The sequence below is a fragment of the Carcharodon carcharias genome, chromosome 17, assembly GCF_017639515.1.
Source record: "Carcharodon carcharias isolate sCarCar2 chromosome 17, sCarCar2.pri, whole genome shotgun sequence".
Classification (NCBI taxonomy): Eukaryota; Metazoa; Chordata; class Chondrichthyes; order Lamniformes; family Lamnidae; genus Carcharodon; species Carcharodon carcharias.
Genome location: NC_054483.1, coordinates 81,265,121 through 81,291,152, shown reverse-complemented (window position 1 = coordinate 81,291,152; position 26,032 = coordinate 81,265,121). Strand labels below are relative to the sequence as shown.

The following is a 26,032-nucleotide window of genomic DNA, read 5'->3' as shown; positions in this document are numbered from 1 at the left end:
ATTTTTCAGGCTGAAAGATTTAAAATCATAGGAGAATACTGTCCCTGATAGCCCTGGCAAATCACCACTCAGCACATTTGTGGAGGTTAAAACAGCACTCTCGTGGTGAAGTTCAGGCCTTTTTCTGCTGACATAGAAATTCTGTGCCTATATAGCATATCTGATCGGCCTCATATTTAATATTTTCTAGTCAAATATTTTACTGAGTGCATGGGCACTAGCTTAAATACAATTAGGAACTGCACTTAAAAATGTAAACATCATTCCAGCCTTGCTTTTAGTTTTGCTAATATAGCAGTATTTATAAGTAAAACATCACATTGTGTTGTCAAGACATTGCATCGGTGTCTTAAACTTGTAGTGAGATTTCTTTTTAAGCCATCCTGGTACAGCCAGAATGGGGGTGATGTAAAGATGTAGCGTGAAGTTTTGCTAACGGAGGATAAATCACACCATGTTGAACTCTATTGGATTTGGTTCACTGGTGTCTGATTTCTCTTGTGTTTGCAATATGGTTTTGGATCAAATATTACCCTGTCTGTATTTAGGGATCATTTTATTTGCGCAGGACTCCTGATTTAAAAAGAAATGTTTTTCTCTATATTTCACAACATGAACCCCACCCCATCCTGCCTCCTCACACCAGAGAATGAGCGGTACCCATCTATCATGCAATATATATTACACAGGAAACCAGAGTGCATGTGGTACACAGCCACGGTGGATTATTTAGGATTATTTTCCCTCTTAAATTTCACAGTGCCTATAGCCTCTTTACCCGTGCTTTACAATAAATTATTTCCTCTCTGGCCCAATATTGTGGGAGGTCCTCCCCCCAACCCCTCCCCCTACCACCCACTGACCCCAAACCCTTGATGGCATTCCTGAGGTGAAACCTAGTTGGAAATTTATTGCGATGCCTTCATGAATATTTGATGGTGTCAAACAGTACTGTCATCAAATTTATTTAGGGTATTCTTATCAATGACCTCTAGTAAAAGATCAAACTTAAACTAATTCAAGTTAACGTACCGGTTAGCTACTGCTTTTATATACTGTTTTTATATCGGGCTGAGTGCCATCAGCTCCTGGGTACACGGGGCTTGTGCAGATGTCAGCAACATCAAAGTAAACTTGACCTGTGGCTCCTGTTCATACTGGGTTTTGCACCAAATCCATCTCAAATTTCTTCCACTGTTCTTCAACTTAATGCTATTTAGCTCAAATGTCCTGCCAGGTACAATTCAAGCTTGGAATGGCAACATGTATTCAAGTGCATAAAATAAGAAAAATTTCACTAGCTCACTACTTATATGAGCACTTTGCATTCCTCAATAAGTCGATGCTTCGACAAACTGAAATGCAAAGTGCATCCATGTTGGTGCTAGCACAGTGAAAATAAATAAAATTATACCCTTGGCTGTCTCCACCCGTGTCCAGGACTTGAATTTGGATTTTTTTTTTCTCTCTCTTCCAAAGTTGAAAGGCAAAAGTTACGTTTTCACCTTGCACTGAGATGAAATAGAGAATTCAGTCCAGGGAAGGTTCCAGTGCAAAGTCTCAGATTAACTCACATTTGTTCCCACTGCAGCAAAGGGCATGGTTGAAACCTTGTATTGCGTCAGTTCACAGCCAGCATGAGATAGGCTGACTTTGCTCTGCTAACTTTCTAGCTGGAAGATCTAAAATTCAAAATATCCTTTCAGGAAATATATTTTTAAAAATTCTAGGAAAGTCCCTGGCTTGATTCTGTTTCCTTCTGTGCTCGGTCAGCTGCTCCCAGCCACCAGTATAAATTGCCTCAGGTGGGGAGGACAAAGAATCAGATATGCTTCTGTGCATGTGTGAATCTCTGGTCTGGGACTGATGCTGTCCAAGGTTAAATATATCTGACATGCACTTTAAAGGATGCTAGTTAGATAGTTAGAGGAAAGAGGCCATAAAAGACAGTATTACCCCTGTGACAGTATTATCCCCGTATGAGTCACTTTGATCGGCAGAAGGGGGAGTAAATCAGGAGGGGGAAACCCTGTTCTAAAATGCAGTTTTATGGATTATAATAAATGTGACTTAAGGGTCTACTTTCTTGCCCTGCACCTAGAGCACCTAATCAGTGGATCATAGACTGATAAAATAGTACAACTCAGAAGGAAGCCGTTCAGTCCACCGATTCTGTCCTGGCTGTTTCGAAAAGGAACCCAGCTGGCCCCGCTCCGCTGCCCTTTCCCCATATTACTGCAGTGTTTTCCTCCTTCACTGGTGATGAAAGGTGAAACTGTGAGAGGAGGATCTGAGTGCCAGATGGTCCTGCAGACAGAATTGCAATGCAAGTATATGAGCACTGTCATGCTAGTGCTGTGGGTACTTTTTAAATATTTTTATGCTATGTGCTAAATCATCCAACAAGAATTATTGTGCAAAGAGTGCTCACATCATGCCTTCAATGATTAGAATGTAGCGTATATAGGACTGGAATAGTTGCTGACATTTCTATAAGCAAATGTATGCTAGTCAAGGCCACGGGTTTAAAATGGCAAATTCCATTTTTATTGCCAGGAATTCCAGGAGTTTTATTGATTGCATTTCACCATTCTGTTTTAAAGGACCATATAAACCAGTGCCTTGGTTAATAATTCTCACCATTATTTCACTGTCGGCTACTTCTATTTCAGATTTCCAGCATTTGATTTTTTGCTTTGCTTTTTCCGGTTGGTTTATTTAGCTGCATTTCATGTTTGCTGAAGATCCATGCTCATCCCGATCCGAATTGGCCTTTAGTAACAGTTCACGTTCATTTCTTCTTTGCAGGTATCCGTCCACAAATTATGAATGGACCAATGCACCCACGCCCTCTGGTGGCACTGCTAGATGGCAGAGACTGTACCGTGGAGATGCCAATCCTGAAGGACATGGCAACTGTTGCTTTCTGTGATGCACAATCTACTCAGGAGATTCATGAAAAGGTAGTATTCAGTTTTAACCTCAAGGAGAACAAGGTAAAACAGTTGCGATTTGTCCATTTTGTCCTTTTTAGCATCATCTCCACCTCCCCTCCCCTTATCCAGTTAGGTTTTTGTTAGATTAAGAAATGTTTGAGTAACCTTTGATTCTAATGGGTTTAGCAATAGTCATTGATTCCTGTGATGGCTTTCATATTCCAAGAATAAATTTTAAAAATCCCCAGCTAAAAAGCAAACAAATTATGGTTTCATTAGTTAGGAGCACACCCCAGTAAACTAACATCACGAATTTCATACACTAATTCTCAACTGAAGCATTAACTTTGAATGTAGTTCAAACCAGATTAGGAAGCTCAGGCAAGGATCAGGCTGATGAACCCAGAGACATAATGCTGCAGAAGGCACCAATGTGGTCCTTTTAGCATGCAGAGCTTTTGAGCTTCATTTCTGAAGTAAATCTTTTGGCTTCAGATCCCACCCTTCCGCCTGCACCTGCCAGATTGGTACATATGTGTATCAGTTGCTGTTGGTAACCAGTACTCTTTAATATTTCATGATTTGTGTTGTTTCCATTTAACCCCTTCACATGTTTTCTTTAGTTTTTAGCTTTTCACCATCACTCTCTTTCTGCTAAAGGTTTCCACGCTTGCAGTGTAGGCCGTGCTTTAGAATCAAAGAAATCATGTTATACTGAAAAATCCTACAACAGATTCATGCTCCACATAATACCTACCACAATTACTCCCCCTCAGACATTTTACTGGCTGTACTGCAGCGCATATATTATAATTAAAAAAAACACATTAGAAATGCTCACAGACAATGATTATAGTTAGTTACAATATCTCTTTTATTTGATGATCTCCATAACAAAACCTACCCCGAATGTGTCTCAATCTCCCTGCAAAGCAGCAAACAGTTCTGCAGTGGTATAACCAAGACCATCCTCTTTCCTATGGCTTGGGGAAAGTACTCTGCATCCTAGGTTCAGCTCCAAAAGAGGAAGCTTTGTGACAAGCCTGGGTTATAGAAATTATCCTTTACTGGCAATTTGATTTAAGCATATGTCCTAAATAGATCCATGAAAGTAGATGCTGCTGCTTTACAATTGGCTTCTCAAATAAAGCAGGAGGGTCCTGGGGTTGGTTTGTTGCAAGGAGACTTCAATTTGCAAAATAGTTGACACTGTGATAGAAACATTCTTTGTGTTCTGAGGTTTTGCTTTGTAGGAATTTGATAAATTATAGTTAGTTCTTGTAGCTGTAGGTCACTTTGACTTTTGATTACCAGAAAATAATACCAGATTTTTGTTCTGTTCTTTAGTAGGCACTGCATACATGCTAAAGGAATGCAGACTACATCATAAAAAAACAAAATTTAACATGAAATAAAAGAAATCCACTCTGCAAATTTAAATATGTCCCTTTTATTCGCCAAAAAGGCTGAGTCTGGAGCAAATTGAATTTACGTTGGTTACTGATGTTAGTTTGGTCTCCTTTACAGGTAGCTCTGGTGCAAAATGATTGGCTAAAACAAGTTTTATGTATTCAGTCCTCTGTTCATTGAAGGCATAGGAAATGATGACCAGATATTTTGGTCATAATAGGTGTAGCAAAGCACTGTTTCAATTAATGCAAAAACCATAGAGCCTGAAATTCCTCAATCCCTTTAAGGCGAAACTGGTGTAACTCCAGCTAGTGCAGGCGGGTGGAATTTTAAGTTAAGTCAGATATGCCAGTATTACATTGACCGAATATACACACTAAATTCGGGTGGACCTTGGTGCCCACCCCCAAAGTGATGCATGTACATAAATGACAGAAAACTGAGGGTAAAAATTAAAAACAAAAAACTGCAGATGCTGGAAATCCAAAAGTAAAACAGAAACAGAAATACCTGGAAAAACTCAGCAGGTCTGGCAGCATCAGCGGAGAAGAGCACAGTTGACATTTCGAGTCCTCGTGACCCTTCAACAGAACTAAGTAAAAATAGGAAAGGGGTGAAATATAAGCTGGTTTAAGGGGGGGTGGGGGGAGAAGGGGGAGGGGTTGTTAGGACAAGCAGCCAGTGATAGGAGGAGATAACCAAAAGATGTCACAGACAAAAGAACAAAAGGTGTTGAAGGTGGTGATATTATCTAAAGGAATGTGCTAATTAAGAGTGGGAGCAGGACATGCAAGGTACAGATAGCTCTAGTGGGGGTTGGGTGAAATAAGACTAAAAGGGCATAAAAAGTATAGATAAACGATGGGTGGAAATACATTTAAGAATAATGGAAATAGGTGGGAAAAGAAAAATCTATATAGATTATTGGAAAAAACAAAAAGGAGGGGGAAGAAACGGAAAGAGGGTGGGGATGGAGGAGAGAGTTCAAGATCTAAAATTGTTGAACTCAATATTCAGTCCGGAAGGCTGTAAAGTGCCTAGTCGGAAGATGAAGTGCTGTTCCTCCAGTTTACGTTGAGCTTCACTGGAACAATGCAGCAAGCCAGAATTTTTGCCATGAAACCCTAAAGCAGCACGGCCCCAAGGTAATCCCCTCTCCCTGCCCTGATGAATCTTGCTCCTCTCCCGCACCCTCATTAGCGCCCCCCCCCCCAACCTCAACGGGGCCTGCCAACCTGACCCTGGCAAAACCCAGGACTTCACTTAAAGTCCAGGTCCATGGCATCTCTTCCTTGGGGACTGCCTGTAGTCCCAGTAGTGACCATCACTCCTGGTGGTGCCACTGGAACTGGAGAGCTGCTGGCCATTTGATTGGCTGGCAGCTCTTGGCGACTGGATTTTATCCCATGTTTGGGGGATGGGGATGGGGTGGCCAGGGGCAGAAGTCCCTTCTCGAGCTACTTAATGGCCTATTGGCCATTGAATTGCTGCAGGGCTTCCCAGTAAAACAGAGGGTATGCTCACCCCTAACTTCTCAGTTGGAAGTGTGCAAGGCCACAGCCTCTGTGCGAAGTTTTGACCCACATGACTTAACCTAAGCCTTTAGAGGAGATGATTAAGTTTAGCCGCACTTCATCTCAAAGCTGTAGGTTTAAGCTCCAAAAGATATCTGAAATCATCTTTGACTGGGAGCTCTTAGAAACTGTTTCACCTTTTCACCTGGTAGTATTTAGGAATCTTTTGGGGTGGAACTTCTTTGCAGGAATTTTCTGTCCCAAATGCTCCCCTGCCTCCAACCTTTCTGAGTCATTGCAGGCTGGATTTGCACAGCCTGTATGCCTCTGGATATTTAAATGATCAATCTCAATGTAGAATTTAGGCTAGGACTGGGATCCCGTGATGGTAGAATTTTGGGTCCTGTATGTTCACTTTTTGAAACATGCAGTCTGGAATATTTTGAAATGAGCCAGTAATTCATTTCGATGAACTCGTGACTCTCTTCAGAACGATCCAAATTGAAGGTCCAGAATTGCCTGACATTTGCCTCTAGTGCTACCCTCAACGGGTTTTCAATAAGACATGCCACCAGCAGCCAATCCTAGAGCAATTGATGGGGAACTTGGGGAAGTTAGCAGCTCAGGCAAAGGAAGGGCGCACCAGTGGAAAGTAACATACAAAGAGAGGAAACATTTTAAGAATTATAAACAAGTTCCCCCTCTTCTATTTAAAAAGACTCGCATGATGGGCTTACAGCTCGGAAGTCAGTCACTCCTAAATGGAGAAAATGCATGAGTGGCAGATTGTTTCAGAAGCGCACGAAGGAGCGAAGTCAATGAGTGACTCAGACACAAGTGAAATAGCCAGTAGTAACTTGGTCAGTTTAATGGGTGAGCTGTCATGCAGATTCCCTTCTGGCAGTCATGGAGAGTTGAGCGCAAGGAAGATGGCATGGTTCAGCTTGAGGACAGCATTGAGGATGGGCTGACAGCCACTTTAGTGGCTGATCAGAAGTTCACCCTACCTATTGTGCTATAATAATTTTTAGCATTATATAATGGCCTTTGAGAAATACACGTGGCCAGGATTACACCCAGCCTCCTGAACCCACCCCTTGCCTGTGGGTTTTAGGCCAATTTCCCAGGTTAGAATTATTTCCATAATTTCAACAGACTCCCAACCTCTGCTGGTGAACCTGAATGAGGTGGGTGGAAAAATGGCTGTGGGAAGCCTCAGAGGTGGAATCTTCTGCAATCTATAGTGATATATTTGGAGGAGGGAAGGCATTTAATCGGGCTGGAAGGTGGCAGGCGAATACCCCACTGCCTTCTCGCCTCCACCCTGATTAAGTTGGAGCCTGTAGATAGCCTTCCTGCCTTGCCATTAATTAAGACCCTTAAGTGGTCAATTAATGACCACCTAAGGGCTTCATCACGCTGCCGCTAGCATTAAACCAGCTGTGGGCTGCCCTTTCACCATGCAGGGAGCACGAAAAGTAAACCTGTGCAGGCTGCTTGTTATCTCCCAGGGAGCGGGGGTGGTCCCTCCTTCAAAGGCACTCGGTGCCTGAGGGACTCTGCATCAGGAAGTGCGGGAGGCCACTGAAAATCAACCCCCTTGCCCTTGCTGCTGAGCGCTCCTACAATCCCCCTATGCCACAACCCCCAACCCACAAAACTCCTTCCGCCATATGACCGGTACCACTCTACAATGCTAGGCCTCAGGTGGGCGTTGTTCTGACTGCAGTCGCTGCCTCATTGGTGAAGCTGTTGAGTAGCTCTCAGTAGGCGGGATCACCATCGCCAGGGTCCTGATCCTGGTGAAAGACCCGGCGGTGGCCTCTCATCTGCCTGCATTGGCTTGTGGTTTGGCAGTAAACCCTTCTGTGGATTCAAAAGCAAAATACTGTAGATGTGTGAAATCCGAAATAAAAATAGAAAATCCTGGAAATACTCAGCAGGTCTTGCGGCATCTGTGGAGAGAGAAACAGAGTTATCCTTTCAGGTTTGTGATCTTTCATCAGAACAGTCTAGATTCTGTGCTGACTTTGTTCTGAAGTGAGTCAGTTGAGGTCAAAACGCTTAGAGTCTGATGTAAATGGATTTGGAGTTTAGGAAATTTCAATTACATAGAATGATACAGCATAGAACGAGGCTCTTTGGCCCATCACGTTTCTCTGGCTCTTTGAAAGAGCTATTCAATTAGCCCCATGTTCTTTCTCCATAACCCTGCATTTTTTTTCCTTTTTAAGTATCCATCTGGTTCCCTTTCCCTAAGTGACAGTTTATCCTGTGTCTCAGAATTGATTCTAATAACTTGTCCACCACTGAAGTCAGACTGACCGGCCTATAATTATTTGGCCTACCCTTCGCACCTTTTTTAAATAATGGTACAATGTTCTCAGACCTCCAATCCTCTGTTACCTCGCCTGTATCTAGTGAGGATTGGAAAACAATCCTCAGAGCATTTGCTATTTCCTCCCTGGCTTCTTTAACAGCCTGGGATGCAATCCATCTGATCCTGGTGACTTATCCACCTTCAAGGATGACAGTCCTTTTATTATTTCCTATCTCACTATGCTTACTGTATATAATATTTCACACTCCTCCTCTTTAACTAGAATGTCAGCATCATCCCTCTCCTTTGTGAAGACAGAGACAGAGTGCCTATTAAGAACCCTGCCCACATCTTCTGCATTCACGCACAAGTTACCTTGTACACCTCTGATAGGCCCAAACCTTTCCTTAGTTAACATCTTGCTCTTAATGTATTGATAAAATACCTTTGGGGTTTCCTATGCCTGAAGAAGAAAAATCTCACCTTCTCGAGTATCTCCACATAACTGAAGTCACTCATCCCTCATACCATTCTAGTAAATTTCTTCTGCACATTCACCAAGAGTCAACTATCTGATATCCTTTCTCCTAAAGTCGTATCCAGAATTGGATACGATATTCCACCCGAGCACTAACCAGCGATTTATAAAGGTTTAACATAATTTCCTTGCTTTTGCGCATTATTTATCAAGCTCTAATTTAAAACCCTTCTCAACTTGTTCTGCCCCATTGTGTATGTGAACCCCAGATCTCTGTTCCTGGGCCTCCTGTAAAATTATACTATTTAGTTTGTATTGCCTTTCCACATTTTTGCTTTCAGAATGCAGCACTTAACACTGATCTGCAGTAAATTTAATTTGCCTGTGTCCTCCTGAAGACTGCGACTAACCTCTTCACTTCATTAGCTTGGAAGACACTGTTTCAGCGAATGATTCCCTCTCCAGTTGCATTCAGATTTTCCATGCCAATGAAGATAGATTATTCGCTAGTGAACAAACCACACGCGTGCATTAAGTGTTCAGGTTTAGTATTACCAAGAGATTTGGCAAAATGTCATGTTTTTGGTTATATTTGTACCTGAGAAGTTAAAAAATCTGTAATCAAGTAGAATTGGCAGTATAGATTCCCAACTATTGTCCAATTATTAATTTTAATAAATCTGCTTCATAGTTTATAAGCTGATTCACAGTGTGTTTATTCCTTTACTAATTGAAGTCTAGGGGAAGTCAAACAGTGTAGTGTCAAATAAGTGAGTTAAATACAATGGCAAATGTTTCTGTTTGGCTCTGGGCAGTGACATGTTGCCAGATGCTGTACATTTCAAGTTACACTGCAGCTTGTAGAGAGCACGGACTCATTTTACAGAACTGATGATTAAGGTTGAGAAGAGTAAGCTATCTTGTGAAGCCCTCAAAATGTAACAGTCTATCACAATATGTGCACAACTTCCTTTCAGCAAGGCTTTTAGAGGCTTCACCAAGCCCTTCACAGTGCTAATTATTTCTGTGCCACTTTTTCCATTGTTAGCCTATCATTGAAGGTGTTAATAGCACAAATTTCAATGCGTTTTCACAAATAAAATGACTTTATTTTGCAACTCATAACAAAATCTTTTATTAGTCTTAATATCACGAGGAAAATGTCAGCTAAATCTCAGTTTGGTATCAATTTTTCAGGTATGGTTTACTATTTGTAGAAAAGAAATTATAACACTCAGCAGTTCCTTCTGTGCTTTTGATATGATTTCCATAGCTTACTAATATCAGTGTTATTTGCTTTCAAGGAAAAGGGCAGAAACTAGCTTGACAAGGCATTTAATATTCTCTGATTTAGAGCAGCACACTTCCTTCTCACACATGTGATTTTTTTTAATATCCATTCATGGGATGTGGGCATCGCTGGCTGCACCAGCATTTATTGTTCATCCCTAGTAGCCCTTGAGAAGGTGGTGGTGAGCTGCCTCCTTGAACCGTTGCAGTCCATGTGGTGTAGGTACGCCCACAGTGCTGTTAGGGAGGGAGTTCCAGGATTTTGACACAGTGACAGTGTATGCAATATGTTTCCAAGTCAGGATGGTGGGTGACTTGGAGGGGAACTTCCAGGTGGTGGTGTTCCTATGTATCTGCTACCCTTGTCCTTCTAGATGGTAGTGGTCGTGGGTTTGGAAGGTGCTGTCGAAGGAGCCTTGGTGAATTCCTGCGGTGCATCTTGTACATGGTACACACTGCTGCTACTGTGTGATGGTGATGGAGGGAGTGAATGTTTGTGGATGTGGTGCCAATCAAGCGGGTTGTTTTGTCCTGGATGGTGTCAAGCTTCTTGAGTGTTGTGGGAACTGCAATCATCCAGGCAAGCGGGGAGTATTCCATCACACTCCTGACTTGTGCCTTGTAGGTAGCATACAGGCTTTGGGGAGTCAGGTGATGAGTTACCTATTGCAGGATTCTGAGCCTCTGACCTGCTTTTGTAGCCACAGTATTTAGGTGGCTAGTCAAGTTCAATTTCTGGTCAATGGTAATCCCCAGAATGTTGATATTGGGGTATTCAGTGATGGTAATGCCATTGAACGTCAAGGGGTGATGGTTAGATCCTCACTTGTTAGAGATGGTCATTGCCTGGCACTTGTGTAGTGCAAAAGTTACTTGCCACTTGTCAGCCCAAGCCTGGATATTACTGCATTTGGACATTGACTGCTTCAGTATCTGAACAATGTGCAATTATCAGCGAGCATCCCCACTTCTGACCTTATGATGGAAGGAAAGTCATTGATGGAGTAGCTGAAGATTGTTGGGCCGAGGATTCTAGCCTGTGGAACTGTTGCAGCGATGTCCTGGAGCTGAGATGGCTGATCTCCAACAACCACAACCATTTTCCTTTGTGCTAGGTCTAACTCCAACCAGTGGAGAGTTTCCCCCCCCAATTCCCATTGACTCCAGTTTTGCTAGGGCTCCTTGATGCCATACCATGTCAAATGTGGCCTTGACGTCAAGGGCAGTCATTCTTACCTCACCTCAGGAGTTCAGCCCTTTTGTCCATATTTGAACCAAGGCTGTAATGAGGTCAGGAGCTGAATGGCCCTGGCAGAACCCAAACTGGGCGTCAGTGAACAGGTAATTGCTAAGCAAGTGCCACTTGATAGCACTATTGATGACCCCTTCCATTACTTTACTGATGATGGAGAGTAGACTGATGGGGCGGTAATTGGCTGGGTTGGATTTGTCCTACCACAGAACATAGTTGGGCAATTTTCCACATAGCCGGGTAGATGCTAGTGTTGTAGCTGTACTGGAACAGCCTGGCTAGGGGCACAGCAAGTTCTGCAGTAAGCTCATCATTTACACCATTCTGGGAGTGTAAATGGGTCATGCGAAAACTGAAACCCTTGTACCTTTCCCTTACTGTCCATAATAAGCACAGATTTTGGAGAGTAAGATTTGTGTATTTCTTTTAGCCCCTGGATTGTGTGGCCAATTTAAATAACAGCAGCAAACTTTTGTGAGTTTAAATAAAGAGGACTATCTATTCACACATTCATCCCGAAAGTCTAAATGCTACGTCAGTCATTCAGTGCACGCACATGCACACGTGGATGCACATACATATATACACACACACACCACCACCACCAGCTCACCACCCCCCCAAAGAAAAAATATAGTTAAAGAGAACAGGGCACTTTTACAAGGTGGAAACAAAAGAATACTTTGTAGTTCATGTGTCTGGCTCATTATAGAACGGTCATTGCAGGTCTGATAAAGCAAGGAGTCTTTTCCACTCTTGAATTGTAGTTTGGATGAGTTCAGATAGTTGGACTTGGATATCAGGATTAATGCAGGATTCCCTCAAAGAGATGAACGTTCAGCAGGTCACAAAGTTAGGTACTTGTGGTTTTTGTTCCTGGAGCCAAATTTCTTTACAGGTGAACTTGGATTGAGGATTTAGGCTTGGAGGTTTTTTAAGATGTAAAAGCCTCCAAATTTAAAAAGACTTTGGTGTTACTGCCTTGGTCTGAGCTGATATTCTGCAGTGGTGATGTTTGCAAACTACTCAGGTCTCTCTGGGTTTTCAAATAATAAAGGATTTTGATATCAGAAGCCAGTATTGGTCACATGATCAACAGTTGTCTATCCAGAATGACTTAAAAGAGAAAAGCCATTGCTATACAATGGAGATTGATAATGGCTCTTCACACCCACTTGTGGATGAGTGGTTTTCTGCAGTTCTCCTGTTGTTGAATTAGAAACTTTTTCCAGAATTGCACTAAGTGCGGTAGCGGGTGGGTAAAATGGGGTCCTACCCACTGATGAAAATGGCGGGTTTTCACGCCGCATCTTCCTGAGCCCACCGCTATTAATTATGCATTCCCAGGAAACACGCTATTTCCATGGTGGGCAGGCTCTCATTTGCCCGCTCGCCATCACCCCGCTATTGCATCACAGTGGCCACCTTTGAAAGGCAGCCGCCTGCAAAGCGCTCATCACCACCAGCTCACCATTGCTATCCAGGAGACATGGCCAGCAAAGGCAAAAAGACTGCTGCTCTCAGCTTCAGCAACGGGTCCCTCGAGTGACTGCTGGATGCCGTGGAGGCCTACCGGGAGGTGGTGGCAGTGGTGGTCAACGCAAACACCCTGCAAAGGAGTACAGCCGCCTGGTGCCGCAAAACGATGAATGATCTCCTCTGTTCCGCCTGGATAAATCACTCTTTTTATCATTCCCAACTCACGCACTCTCAAATCTGTCACACATCCACAAGGGCCCTCACTCTCTTTCAGAGCAAGGGACATCACCATTCACTCTTTCACACTTATACTGTCCTTATCCCATTTATGGGACCATTCAGCACCCACACATGCCAGGCATACCTATCATCTGGCCCAGCAGGCATCCTGATATACTTTCCCCATCTCTATCCTTGCAGCACAAACTGGTTCACAACAGGAGGGAAAGGTCACAGACAGGTGGAGGGATGCCGGAAATCAAATTTCTGACAGAATTTGAAAACAGAGCCGTCCAGCTGGCCGGTGATGACCGGGACTGTTCCTGTGTTGATGGTGAGGTCGGCAGTGCTCTACCAAGTGAGGATCCAGCAGTGCAACATCCATCAGACAACCATGCTGTGAGTGATGTGTCCTGTTTCACAGACCATTGCCATGCACTAATTATCTCCCCTTGCTTTCGCAGGCACATCTGGGAAACAGCCGACAGCGTCCATGACCCAGGGCCTCTAATCAAGCTCCGAAGAAACCTCTGAAGAGGAATCCGAGGGCACCCTCCCTGAAGTCCCGTCACAGCACTCACCCGCACCCTCCACCAGTGCAGAGATACACACCTCAGTGGGGCCTAGCTTTAGAGTAGCTTCAGGACCACAATCTGGTGAGCACATCACACTTTCCGATGTGCAGCAGGTGGAGGCAGGGACTCTTCAGGTCCCCGGCACTTGGAGGATTGCTGGAGGCCAGAACGTTGCTGAGTCCGAGTCAGATGACGAGCCTCTGGACTCGGTCACGTCACAGTTGCTGAAACTGCAAAAGCAAGCTTGGGAACAACAGGAAAGGATGTCCGCTGCACCCCTCAGATTGCAAGGCATGATGGAGGAGTCCGTCCATCTTCAGGCTGAGGTGATAGTGCCGGCATTGCAATGCACCGAGGTCAACACGGCCGCCATGGAGACCTTGGTCCAGGACATCACTCCTGTACTGCTGCGCGGGCTTAACTCCATCGCTGATGCCATAGTTGGCCTCAATCAGTGTGTACGTGAGAGGAGTGCTAGGCACCTCGAGCTCACTCCAGCTTCCCCTTCCACTCACAGAGTCGGCCGGGGCCCTCGGGCATCCATAGGGAGGAGGATCAGCAGGTGCACAGTCCGGGGCCATCCACCCAGGTGACTCTGGGAGTGACCGGCCCATCTGAATCCCCTCTTCCTGTGACCTCCGCAGCTCCAGCTTCACAGGCCGAAGAGGGTACCACTGCCACACAGCAGGACCCCAAAAGCAGGCCGGAGCCCTCCAAGTCTTGGTCCTCCAGAGGCTGCCCGCCAAAGTCACCACATTCAGGGTGTCACAGTCAGCAGGCTGCCTCTACCTCTGCTGTGGATGTCTGGGGGGCACAAAGACATAGCGGCAGGGTTAGGAAAGTTAGGTAAAAGTAGTTGCACAGCTTGGCCATGGGTGTTGATCACTTGTACGTACTGTTCACTATTGTCAATAAACTCCTAAGAATGTCTCCCTGCCTATGGCCCTTTGATCTGATGAGCAGTGTTCTTTCTTGTCACTCAGATGTGAAACCTTTCTGCACAAGATAAAAAAGCAGGTGTCTCAGTCCAGGGCCTCTTCCCTGTGTTCTGTGCAGCCTTCAGGCCACAGTGATGGTTCAGCCTCACACTCCCTGGACATATTACTGATGTCTGCATCTCGGCGGTGCTGGTCATTGTTGCCAGAATGTTCCGTCATTCTCACTGTGTGCTTTCAGCAGCTTTAAGGTGGGGCTGGCCCCTATCACACCAGCATCTGCGACCAGTGATGCTGTGCACCAGCTCCTGAATGGCTGAGGTGCTGAAGCGGACACAGCATTAGATGCGTCTAAAGTTTCATGGCTGCATCTCTGAGATGGCCCTGATCATGGAGCGCAAATGAGCAGCCAGACAGGAATCAACATCCTCAGAGGCTATGTGAAAATCCTCATTGCATGTTGTCATCATCCTTCTGCGATCAAGCGACTATTAGGGCCTCCATTGCATCTCCATGACAGGAGTATTCTCACAGAGGGTATTGGCGCTACGATAAGTCAGACTGGAGTCAAACGTTCACAACCGTGATGAGGATCTGTGGGCTCACCTCACTGCATGTCATCACCATCCTCTACAAATCTTGCAGCCAAGAGGGCCTTCTGAGTGCACCTGCCTTGTCTAGCCACTGCGGGAGCCTCATTCCTGTCGCCATCACATCCTAGGACCCCCTCACACACATCCTCCTCGTCGTCACCATCGAGGACCCCCTCACCCTCATCCCCATCATCGGAGAAGACGTGCATCTCCTCCTCAGCCAGCTCATCTCCCCGTTGAAGTGCCAGGTTGTAAAGGGCGCGGTAGACGATGATGATGTGTGACATCCTCTGCGCACTGCATTGCGGGTTTCACCAGAGGAGTACAGGCACTGAAGCTGCATCTTCAGTATCCCAATGGTCTGTTCCACCAAGTTCTCAGCTACCTCATGAGCCCCATTATAGCGTCGCCCTGCTGTAGTGTGAGGCTGTCGCATGGGTGTCATCAGCCATGGCCTCTGTGGGTTGCCCTTGTGCCCAAGGAGCCAACGCTGCAGCCTCTGTGGATGTTGGAAGACTGCAGGGATCTGCAAGTGGCTCAAGACGTAGGCGTCATGCACACTCCCTGGAAACTATGCACATACCTGCAGGATGTGTTTCTGGTGGTCACATACCAGATGCACGTTCAGTGAGTGGAAGCCCTTGCAGTTGATGAAGTCCACTGAGTGTATCGATGGAGACCTGAGCACCACATGAGTGCAGTCAGTCGCACCCCTGCCCCTGTGGGAACCCTGAGATCAGGGTGAATCCAATGGCCTTTGCATCCTGGCCTTCCTGGTCCCGGGCAAAATGCACAACGTTGTTTGCCATGAAGGAGATGGTATCCACGACATCATGGATGCATTTGTGGGTGGCGGTTTGTGAAATCCCATAGAGATCACCTGTGCAGCCCTGAATGGAGCCACTGGCATGGAAATTGAGCACCGTGGTCACTTTCACAGCCACTGGCAGTGGGTGCCCTCCATGTCCACTTGGCGCCAAGTCCTGCAGTAAGTGGCAGATGTGAGACACCCGGTCCCTAGACATGCGCAGCCGTCAGCGACACTGGTTCTCAGTCATCTGCAGGAATGGCAGGCAGCTCTATAGACCCTGAGTGTCACTAGGCACCAACCAGTCACGGCTCACTGTCGCTTCTGGGCAGCGTGTGCGGGAGCCCCTGCTGCCTCCTCTTCATGAGGTTGCTGCTCCTGTCTTTGCACATCCAGGTGCCTCAGTCACTCTCTCCTCTGTCTTCTATGGTCTCTGGAGGCAATAAGGCATACAGCTAGGTCACCAGGATCCATGATCCTGACGTGGTCCTCCTGCAGCATGAAAGAGAGAGAGACGTGGTTATCATGGCTGTACTTAGCACCTTTCCTGGCCCTGTGTGATAGCCCTTTAATGCTTCCTGGAGAGTGCTGGTCACCCCTTGGATGACCAGAGATGAGTGGAGTGCACTGCATGGCTGCCTTGTCGACCTGCGTCATGGGGGACACTGGTCCAAAGCAGGATGCTGAGATTGCAAGGGGCTGTGAACACCTTCAGCAGTGACTGCTACATGGCCATTGTTGGCGAGGAGATTGCACAATGTGTGCAGCCCAACTGCTCCACAGTCCTATAAAGTGATGGCGGACTCAAAGTCTGTGGGGGTGGGGGGGTGGTAAGGTATGGAGTGCTGGGTGACCCTTTGGTGCCTCCGCATTGCTTGCATGGGCAGGCAGGCTAGGAGCCTGACTCCAGCCATATCACTGTGGCTGCGCCTGATCTGTCTTAGTTGCAGAGGCATGGTCAGTCTATACAGGTGTTCCTAATGTGTGGCCACTTCCCTCGCTTACCCTGCCCCCCCCCCACCTCAATTGCCTGTGCATGGATGCAGCACTTGGGTGTTGGTGGGGGGAGGGAGGGGGTGTCCTTTGAACAAAGGTATCAAAGGCATTTAGTGCCTTATTGAGGACCTGGGGCGGGGGGTGTGGTGCAGTGGTGCTGAAAGCTACTCCCTGCCCTTGCTGCCACCTCACCACCCCCCCCCCCTCCGGCTTGTATGGTTGGGTCCAGGTTATTGGAATTTGATAGACATTGCATGCACGCAAACAAATTCAATAAGTTCATTGTATCATTTCAAATCTGATGCTTTGGAACTTCAAATATGTACCTGTTTGTAACTGTATCATGTGATGCACTAGCCAAGCATCCATGGGGACTGAAGATGCCAATGAATTGACCTCATGTCTACTTCTGATAGTTGAATAATAATTTCTCTTTCTCTGTAGGTTCTAAATGAAGCAGTGGGGGCACTAATGTACCACAATATCACTCTGACCAGAGAAGACCTGGAGAAGTTCAAAGCACTGCGGATAATTGTACGGATAGGCAGTGGCTATGACAACATTGATGTTAAGACTGCAGGAGAGCTCGGTAAGTTGAGTCCCATTTAGCAGATACGTCTTTTTTAAGCTTTTTTGTAAAATCTGATTTGCAGAGTGATGTTTAAGTCAGCAATGGAACAGATGTGGTTGCATCAGCATGCAAGTGCTTCTGTAATTTACTAAAGGAGAAACTGAAATGCTGTGTGTGAATTAGGTACGAACACAGTCAATGGAAAATGTACTATTGGATTTCTGGAGAATGTTGGGTGGGAACATAGAAACATAGGACCTAGGAGCAGGAATAGGCCATTTAGCCCTTTGACCTTGCTCTGCCATTCAGTAAGACCGTGATTGATCTAGTTGTGGTCCATTGCGCCCCCATAAGCCTTGACTCCCTTGTCTGTCAAAAATGGGAGGAGAGCAGAGAGTGGCAAATATATTCAGTAAACTCTTCCTGCCTCTCCTCAACCAATTTGAACCTCTTAGTTTCCATACAATAAAAGAGGATATGAGTTGTTACGTTTCAAAAATAATTATGATTTTGTTAACAAAACTGCATGTCCTTATTAATTGACCTCGCATTAGAATTCATATGTATCCCTTAAACATGAGGCAGAATTTTCTGGTCAGCGTGCAGGGGCGGGCCCAACATGCCGACGCGTAAAATGACGCATTTTGACATCAGGTGTGTGTCCCAACATCATTGCGCTGTCTCGTGATGTTTCGTTTGGCGGGCGTGCATGCGTCAGAGTCAGCTGCGTGCCTGCTGATATTTAAATGGCCTATTAAGGAAGTCATTAATGTAATTGTTAACCCTGCCCGTCCAACCTTAATGTTTTTTAGGAAACCTCATCCACAAGCGGGATGAGGATTCCTAAAGCTTTCAGTAATGCAATAAAAGAAATTTCTGAAATATAAAACATGTCCCATCTCATGTGACACAGTCAATAAATTTTTAATCCATGTATTTACATCTACCTACCAGACCAGCCTAAGGTGAGGGTGGCTTTTCAATTGCTGCAGAGCTGGGGCTTGCTCAGGGAAAGGGGAGAAGAGGCCTTAGACAAGGGAAGAGACTGAAGGGCCACGTCTGTACTGGGGAAGTGGGGGACGGTATTCCAGGGGGTGTGTTTGGGCACATGTTGATCTGTGCAAGTGGCCTCAAGATCGTGAGGGCTGAGGAGGCAGCCTCCAGAGGAGATGAGGCCAGATGGAGATGTGAGGGTGTGTGTGAGAGAATGAGTGGTGATGTCCCTTGAACTGGCAGTGAATGAGATGCCAGTGAATGTGTGATGGGCTTTTGAGTGTGTGAGTTCAGAGTGATGAGGTGGTTGTCATACCCTGGTGGCTTGGATTAGATCATTCATCCTCTTTCTGCTCTGGAAGGCCAACCTCTTCTGTGCAGTGTTGGCACTGACCACCACTGCCACCCCCTCCCAGGCCAGAGTGGTGAGATTCCTTAACCTCCTGAGACCAGAGCAGGACATCACAGCAGGCCTCCAACAGGCATTCCAGTGATGGGTCACTAATCTCTTCTTGGTTTTCAGGGCCATGACTTCACGAGAGCAGTCCTGGGTTGCAAGCATTGAGAACTGTCTGCGTGGCTGCAGTTTAGATATAGCACCTAGAGTGAGGAAATGGTGAGGTAGCAGCGGGGCAGATGATTCAGAGGCCACCTGCCAGCGAGATGGTGTGTTTCCTGTGGCTACGTAATTAATGCAGTGGGAAGGGACAAGACAGCGTGAAAATCCGCCATTGCGGCTGGCATGTAAAATGTCTTTTCTCACACCCACTACTACGCTTAGTGCAAATCTGGGACAACTCAGCCCTTTGTGTTGTGTGGTGGTGAGACTCCTTGCTCAAAAGCGCTTCCGTTGTGTAGCCCCCCATTGTTAGATTCTCAACGGAACTATTGGTAATTACATTATCTGGAATGGAGATGAGCCACACATCCTGCAACCTGAGCTGAGTTAATGACAGCCAAAATGATGGGAGGAATATTGCAATTTGGCCTTGGGACTCCTTGGCTAGGAGAAGTCAGAGAAAAAATCACTCCAATTGCCACTCCTGATTGCTCATGCTTCCATGGTTGAAATAGGCCTCTGACATTTGCTGAATGAGCTCAAACATGAAGGATTGCTATGTGTTCAGTCAGTGTGCCTGTATAGCCGTATCTCAGCAGAAGTCAGCAATGAAGGTTGTTTTTGTTCCAAGCTATGGCTGACAGATTTTGTCCATTTTTGCCTTTAATTTAGAATTACACTTTTTAAAAAAAGTTAAAACCCTGATATACTTAATTTATCAAAAGCAACAAAAATTGCAGAATTAGTGTTTTTAGCTTTATTCTGACACTACTAAGTTCAAGCTGTGTGCTAGTTAATGGTCTACAAAAACAATGAAGAAAATGATCTGACAGAGCTATTTGCTCCTGATATTAAGCAATATCCTCATCATGTCTTTACGCTTCTGCTTCTTTCTCCCCAAAAATGGATGATCTAAGCCTTTTCCAAGTAGTTACAATGCAGGATAAAGCATCTTTATGGGAAGCACAAGGAATGAGATGGCCACTGGTTGTCACTAAAACCCAGGTCAAGGAGTTGGGAAAATCTCCCTGACATTTTGTGAATTCCGTATTGAATATTGGCTTAGAACAAGGGCACGGGATTTATGAGTTCTGCTGGAAGTAAGAGTCCTTGCTCTCCAGAGTTGACAAGAAGCAACTTTTTTGATCAAAAAAATGTACGGTAGTCTTGTATAAATACCTTTTAAGAATCTAACTCAAGGAACCATGTAGTTATTTAGTCTGGATTACTATTTGTAAAGAAAACATGAGCCAAATTAAAGGTCACCAGAGCAAATTGGCAGAGTGCCATTTAATAAACTGTACTCTCTGTTAGAAACAGCCCAGACAGTTGTTGATGCTTACAAGATGCTGATTTAAGTGTATGCCAGATTAAAAACTGAACAAAGAGCCCTGTTGTAATGTCTGATATTCTTGTAAAGGGATACATTTTCAAATGTAAAGATGCACTTTAGCTGGTTATTACCTAAATATTTTGCTTAATATGTTTGCTGTGTAGTGCAGCAAGCTAATTGGTAACATACATTTCCTGGAGCTGAAACCTTGCACAGTTTATTCCTATTAAGGGACTGTGTTGTCTCCACAAGCAGAGTAGGGAGGCACCATGATTATTGGAATTGCCTGAGCTGTTGCAGTAATGAAATTAGCTTTGCACATTTGTAAATATTGATGGAAACGTGAGTTTGCTGTCACCTGTACAATAGATAAGTGGAGAATTCAGGAACATTTTTCTTCACACTGAATCCTTTTTATATGAAAAACTCATATTTGAAGAAGCAGCAACGTCCTTGTTGTAAAAAGTTACTGTGTTTTCACTAATTCCGGTTGTCCATCTTGTTTTGTAACATGGAGTTTCTCTGTTCTTATATGCCGTACATTCCTTGCAACATAGAGCCCTGAATTAAACAGTCTGTTTGCCCTACTGATTTATTAATTCACCAGAGCTGTTGTTTATGCATTATTTTGATGTAATAAAGCAGTATGGCAATGAATGAAGTTGAGAATTACTATTTACTGACTGTTAGGTTGGTAGGTAAAGAATATTGCAAATATTAACACTGTTACTTGTCTGTTATGTTTTTACCCCAATTCTTGATTGAGTTTTTTGATGAGATAACTAAGATGGTTGATGAGGGTATAACGGGGTTGATGTGGTATATATGGATGCCCAAGAGACATTTTGATAAAGTGTCATATAATAGATTTGCCAGCAGTGTTGAAGCCCATGGAATAAAAAGGACAGTGGCAGCATTGATACAAAGTTGGCTGAGTGACAGGAAACAAAAAGTAGTCCTGCACAATTGTTTTCCTGACTGGAGGAAGGTATGTAGTAGAGTTCTCCAAGCATCTTTCCTGAGACCACCGATTTTCTTACATTGATAGCCTAGACTTGGGTGTGCAGGTTACTATTTCAATATTTGCAGATGGCGCAAAATTTGAAGTATTGTGAACTATGAGGAGGATGACGATAGACTTCGAGAGTACGTAGACAGGTTGGTAGAATAAGTGGACAAATTGCAGATGAATTTAATGCAGAGAACTGTGAAGTAATAGATTTTGATAGGGAAAATGAAGAGAGGCAATATGAAATAAAATTAAAATTCTAAAGATGGTGCAGGAGCAGAGAGACCTGTGGGGCTCATGTATGTAAATTGTTGAAGTTGGCAGAGCAGATTGTGAAAGTGGTTAAAAATGCATACAGGATCCTGGGCTTTATAAATAGAGGCAATGAGTACAAAATCACAGAAGTTAGGATGATCTTTTATAAAACTCTGGGTTGTCCTCAACTGGAGTGTTGTGTCCAGTTCTGGGTACTGCACTTTAGGAAGGATGTGAATGCTTTAGAGAGGGTACAGAAAAGATTTACAAGAATAGTTCCAGAATAGAGAGACATGGATAGGTTGCAGAAGCTGGAGTTGTTCTCCTTAGAGAAGAGAAGGTTGAGAGGAGAAAAGATAGAGGTATTCACAATCATGAGGGGTCTAGACAAAATTGATGAAGAAACTGCTCCTGTTGGTGGAAGGGTCGTGACCCAAAGAACTCTGCTTTAAGATGATTGGCAAAAGAACCAACAGCGACATGAAGTGAAACTTTTTTTACACAGCAAGTGGTTAGGATCTAGAATGTGTTGCCTGAGAGTGTTGTGGAGGAAGATACAATCGGGACTTCCAAAAGGGAAAACTGAAAATTTGCCAGGCTATGGGGAAAGGGCAGGGGAGCAGAGACACAACGGGTCAAATGGCAACCTCCTATGCTGTAACCATGCTGTGATTCTGTGATTTCAATCATGTGACATCTTGTTCCTGTAAATTTGCTTCTATTATGCAATGGGTGAATTGCCATTATACTTCAGGCCCACAGTCAACATCAGAAACATCCCTCCAGACCTGGTATTATCCATAATAACTATCTGCTTAGCTCAGTTAGTACCATCTTGCCTCTGAATCAGAAGGTTGTAGTTCCAAGCCCCACTCCAGGCTTTGAGCACATTAAGCTGGCACTCCACTCCAATACTTGAAGGAGTGCTGGAATGTTGGCAGCCTCATCTGCCTGTTCATGTGGCACTGTTTGAAGAGGTCCCTTCAACCAGCACCACCACAAACTGGATTAACTAGTTATTCATCTTAATTAATGTTTGCTGTACATAAATGTGTATGGTTTTGTAGGCAGGAAATGTATGCAGATATAAGGCTCTTAACAAGATACATTTGCTATTTTGATTTATGTAATTTATAGTTTAAAAGATTTGTAACTTAGGAAACAAAAAAAACGTAGATTGATTAGAAAAGAACTTGAAGAAGTGGAGGATCCTGTTGTTGTGGTCCACATAAGTAGAACTAGCAATAAGATTCAGTTGGGAGAGTTTGAGGAGCCAGTGCCCAAATTAATAAGCAGAACCTCAAAAGTAGTAATCTCCAAATTTCTATTTGATCCATGCACAAATTGGCATAGGGACAAACAGATTAGAGGTTTAAATGTGTGGCTGAAAGAGTGGTAAGGGAGAAAGGGGCTTCACTTATGGGTCAGAGCCTTCAGTACTGGGCAAGAGGGATGAACTCCACTTAAATCGAGCTGGGTCCAGTGTCCTGGCAAATTAAATAGCTAGGGCCGCAGATAGGGCTTTAAACCAATAATGGGGAGGCGAGAGTTCAGATAAGGGTAAATTTGCATGTCTGAAGAGAAAATTGAGCGCTGTAGAGCTGAGTAATGCTTTGGATAACACCAAGCAGATTGTGTCAGGAAGGGACAGAGAATTCAATAACCGTAAATAGGACATTAGTGACTGAGACCACGTCAGGAAGAAATAGTAAAAAGTTAAAAGTAAAGGTGTTATATCCGAATACACGAAGCAGTCATAGCAAGATAGATGAATTAATGGCACAGATAGAGATAAATGAGTTTGGTCTAGTAAATATTAATGAGATGTGGTTGTAGGGTGACCCAAGGTCAAGAACTAAATATTCCAGGGTGCTTGACTTTTGGAAAAGGCATGCAAAATGAAGAAGGAGGTGGGATAGCCCTGGTGATAAAGAATTTGATAAAGTCAGTAGGGAGAAAGGATCTTAGCCCAGAAATTCAAAATGTAGAATCAATACAGGTGGAGCTAAGAAATAACAAAGGGCAGAAAACACTGATGTGACTAGTTTTTAGGGCCAGCTAAGTTTGATAGTGTTGGACAGAGTATAAATCAGGATATTAGAGGAGCATGTAACAAGGGTAATGCAATAATCCTGGGTGACTTTAACCTTCATATAGACTGGACAAACCTTCGTATAGACTAGACAAACCTAATTGGCAAAAAGAATTTGGAGGATGAGTTCATAGAATGCATTCAAGACAGTTTTTTCTAGTACTGTATACAGAGGAACCAACTAGGAAACATCGCCTACCAAGCAGGAGTGGTAATGTTGCTGCCTCTCCTGTGGCCTGAGCGGGGTTAGAGGACATCACAGTGGGCCTCCGCGGCATTCAAAAGACACTCAAGGGATACGTCACTAAATCTGGGGGCTGCAATCTTCTTACCTTTTGAGCCATGTCTTCTTTGCAGTAGTCCTGGGCGGGAAGCACTGAGAGGTGTGCGTGTGGCTGTACTTTAAATGTAGTGCCCAGTGTGATGGAGCAGCGAGGTAATGGCATGGTGGGCGAATCGGAGTCTGCCCGACATCAGAACAGCGTGGTTTACAGGAATGCACAATTAGTGCGGCAGGATTGGGATAGTATGACGTGAGAAGCTGCCAGCGGGTATAATGTCGTTTTTCCCACCTGCCATCACACTCGATGCAAATCTGGGACGATTCCGCCCTCCGTTTTGAGGGTTTGTTCAGTAGGTCTCATTAAGAAGTTCAAAGGCTTGTAAGGTTGAACAGTAGTGTTTATTGATAATATGCAATTATTTACATATGTACAAAGTATAGCTTCAAGTAGGAACTGACTTCTTGACTTTTTTTCTAAACAACTCTGTTTTCTGTCCGCTGTCATGTGTGTCTCTACATCATACTGTAGGCAGTACTGTTCTCCAGTCCCACATTAACCCTTGCTATGCTGAACACCCTTATACTACAAATTCACTTCAAGTTTGAGAGAGATCTGGTTATGTCTGAAGCTATGGTCTTAAATTTAAACAAAACAAATTACGGAGATATGAGTGGTGAGTTGGCTGAGGTATTTGAGAAATTAAATTTAAAAATATAACAGCAGAAAAACAGTGGCAATGAATAAAAACTCCTTTGGAAAAATGGTATGTCCATTGCCAACTAGTTAAGGGGGAGATGGCAGCGTAGTGGTCATGTTGCTGGACTAATAACCCAGAGGCCCAGGCTAATGTCATGGGAACATGAGTTTAAATCCCATTAGGAGAGCTGGTGGAATTTAAATTCAATTAATAAATTTGGAATATAAAGCTAGTCTCAGTAATGGTGACCATGAAACTACCATCAGTTGTCATTAAAAACCCATCTGGTTCATTCATGTCCTTTAGAGATGGAAATCTGTCATCCTTACCTGTTCTGGTCTACATGTGAGTCCAGCAGTGTGGTTGACTCTTAACTGCCCCAAAATGGCCTAGCAAGACACTCAGTTTGAGGGGGAATTGAGGATGGGCAACAAATGCTGGCCTTGCCAGCAACGTCCACACCCCATGAAAGAATAAAGAAAAGAAAAGTAGCTAAGTTAAGGCTAGTATTAGATTAAAAACAGAGGCTTATAATGTTGACAAAAGAGTATTAAACCTGAGGTTTGGGAGAACTTCAAAAAATGGTAAAGGAGAACAAGAAATTGATAAAGAGGGAGAAAATAGAAAGGAAATAAATTATCAAGAAATATAAAACAAATTTTCAGAACTTCTGCAAGTATGTAAAAAGGAAGAGAATAGCAGACATGTTTGTTGGTTTATTAAAGAGGGAGCCAAGAAATTTTAAAGGGGAATAAGGAAATGGCAGAGACATTAAACAAAAATTTTGAGCCTGACTTTTCAGTACAACATATTAAAAATTATGGAGAATGAAGGTTCTGATGAGGGTGAGACCTTAGAGTAATTAATATTAATAAAGCAAAAGTAATGGAGAAATAAATGGGCTAAACTAAAAGCTGACAAATCTCCTGGTCATGATGGCATAAATCCTATTGCCACAGTATCTTTGAAAATTTATGGGAGGAACACGGGATGCAAAATTTAGTAAGAACCTTAGTAGCCACTGTCAGATAGGCAGAGAAAGTAAGCTTGAATAGTCGAACAGACTGTCCAACTTCATACACATTTGATATTTAAAAAGGCCATCATTTTAAAATTTTAGGTTTCCCAACAATTTGGAAGCTGCATGGAACTGAAACAGCCTTAAAGCATGCCATGCAGAATTGGTAGAATGGAGCAGATAGGCTGTGGAGGGAACTTTGAAGGAAGGATCAGAGTCACATGCTGCATTTTTTAATTGGTCGTCAAGTTACTGAATTAATAGACAAAAACAAAAAACTGCGGATGCTGGAAATCCAAAACAAAAACAGAATTACCTGGAAAAACTCAGCAGGTCTGGCAGCATCGGCGGAGAAGAAAAGAGTTGACGTTTCGAGTCCTCATGACCCTTCAACAGAACTGATTTTTGGATTTTCT

General features: G+C 44.1%; 1 protein-coding gene across 11 annotated transcripts in view; it reads left to right on the top strand.

Moving 5' to 3' along the window:
* The window catches only part of LOC121290130 (C-terminal-binding protein 2), a 321,857-nt gene that overhangs the window by 241,173 nt on the left and 54,652 nt on the right, over window positions 1-26,032 (top strand). For all 11 annotated transcript variants that reach the window (XM_041210341.1, XM_041210336.1, XM_041210337.1 and 8 more), the window contains 2 exons: window positions 2,809-2,963; window positions 17,250-17,394. In XM_041210341.1, coding sequence (XP_041066275.1) covers window positions 2,809-2,963; window positions 17,250-17,394 — 300 coding nt within the window. The remainder of the gene's footprint in view (window positions 1-2,808; window positions 2,964-17,249; window positions 17,395-26,032) is intronic.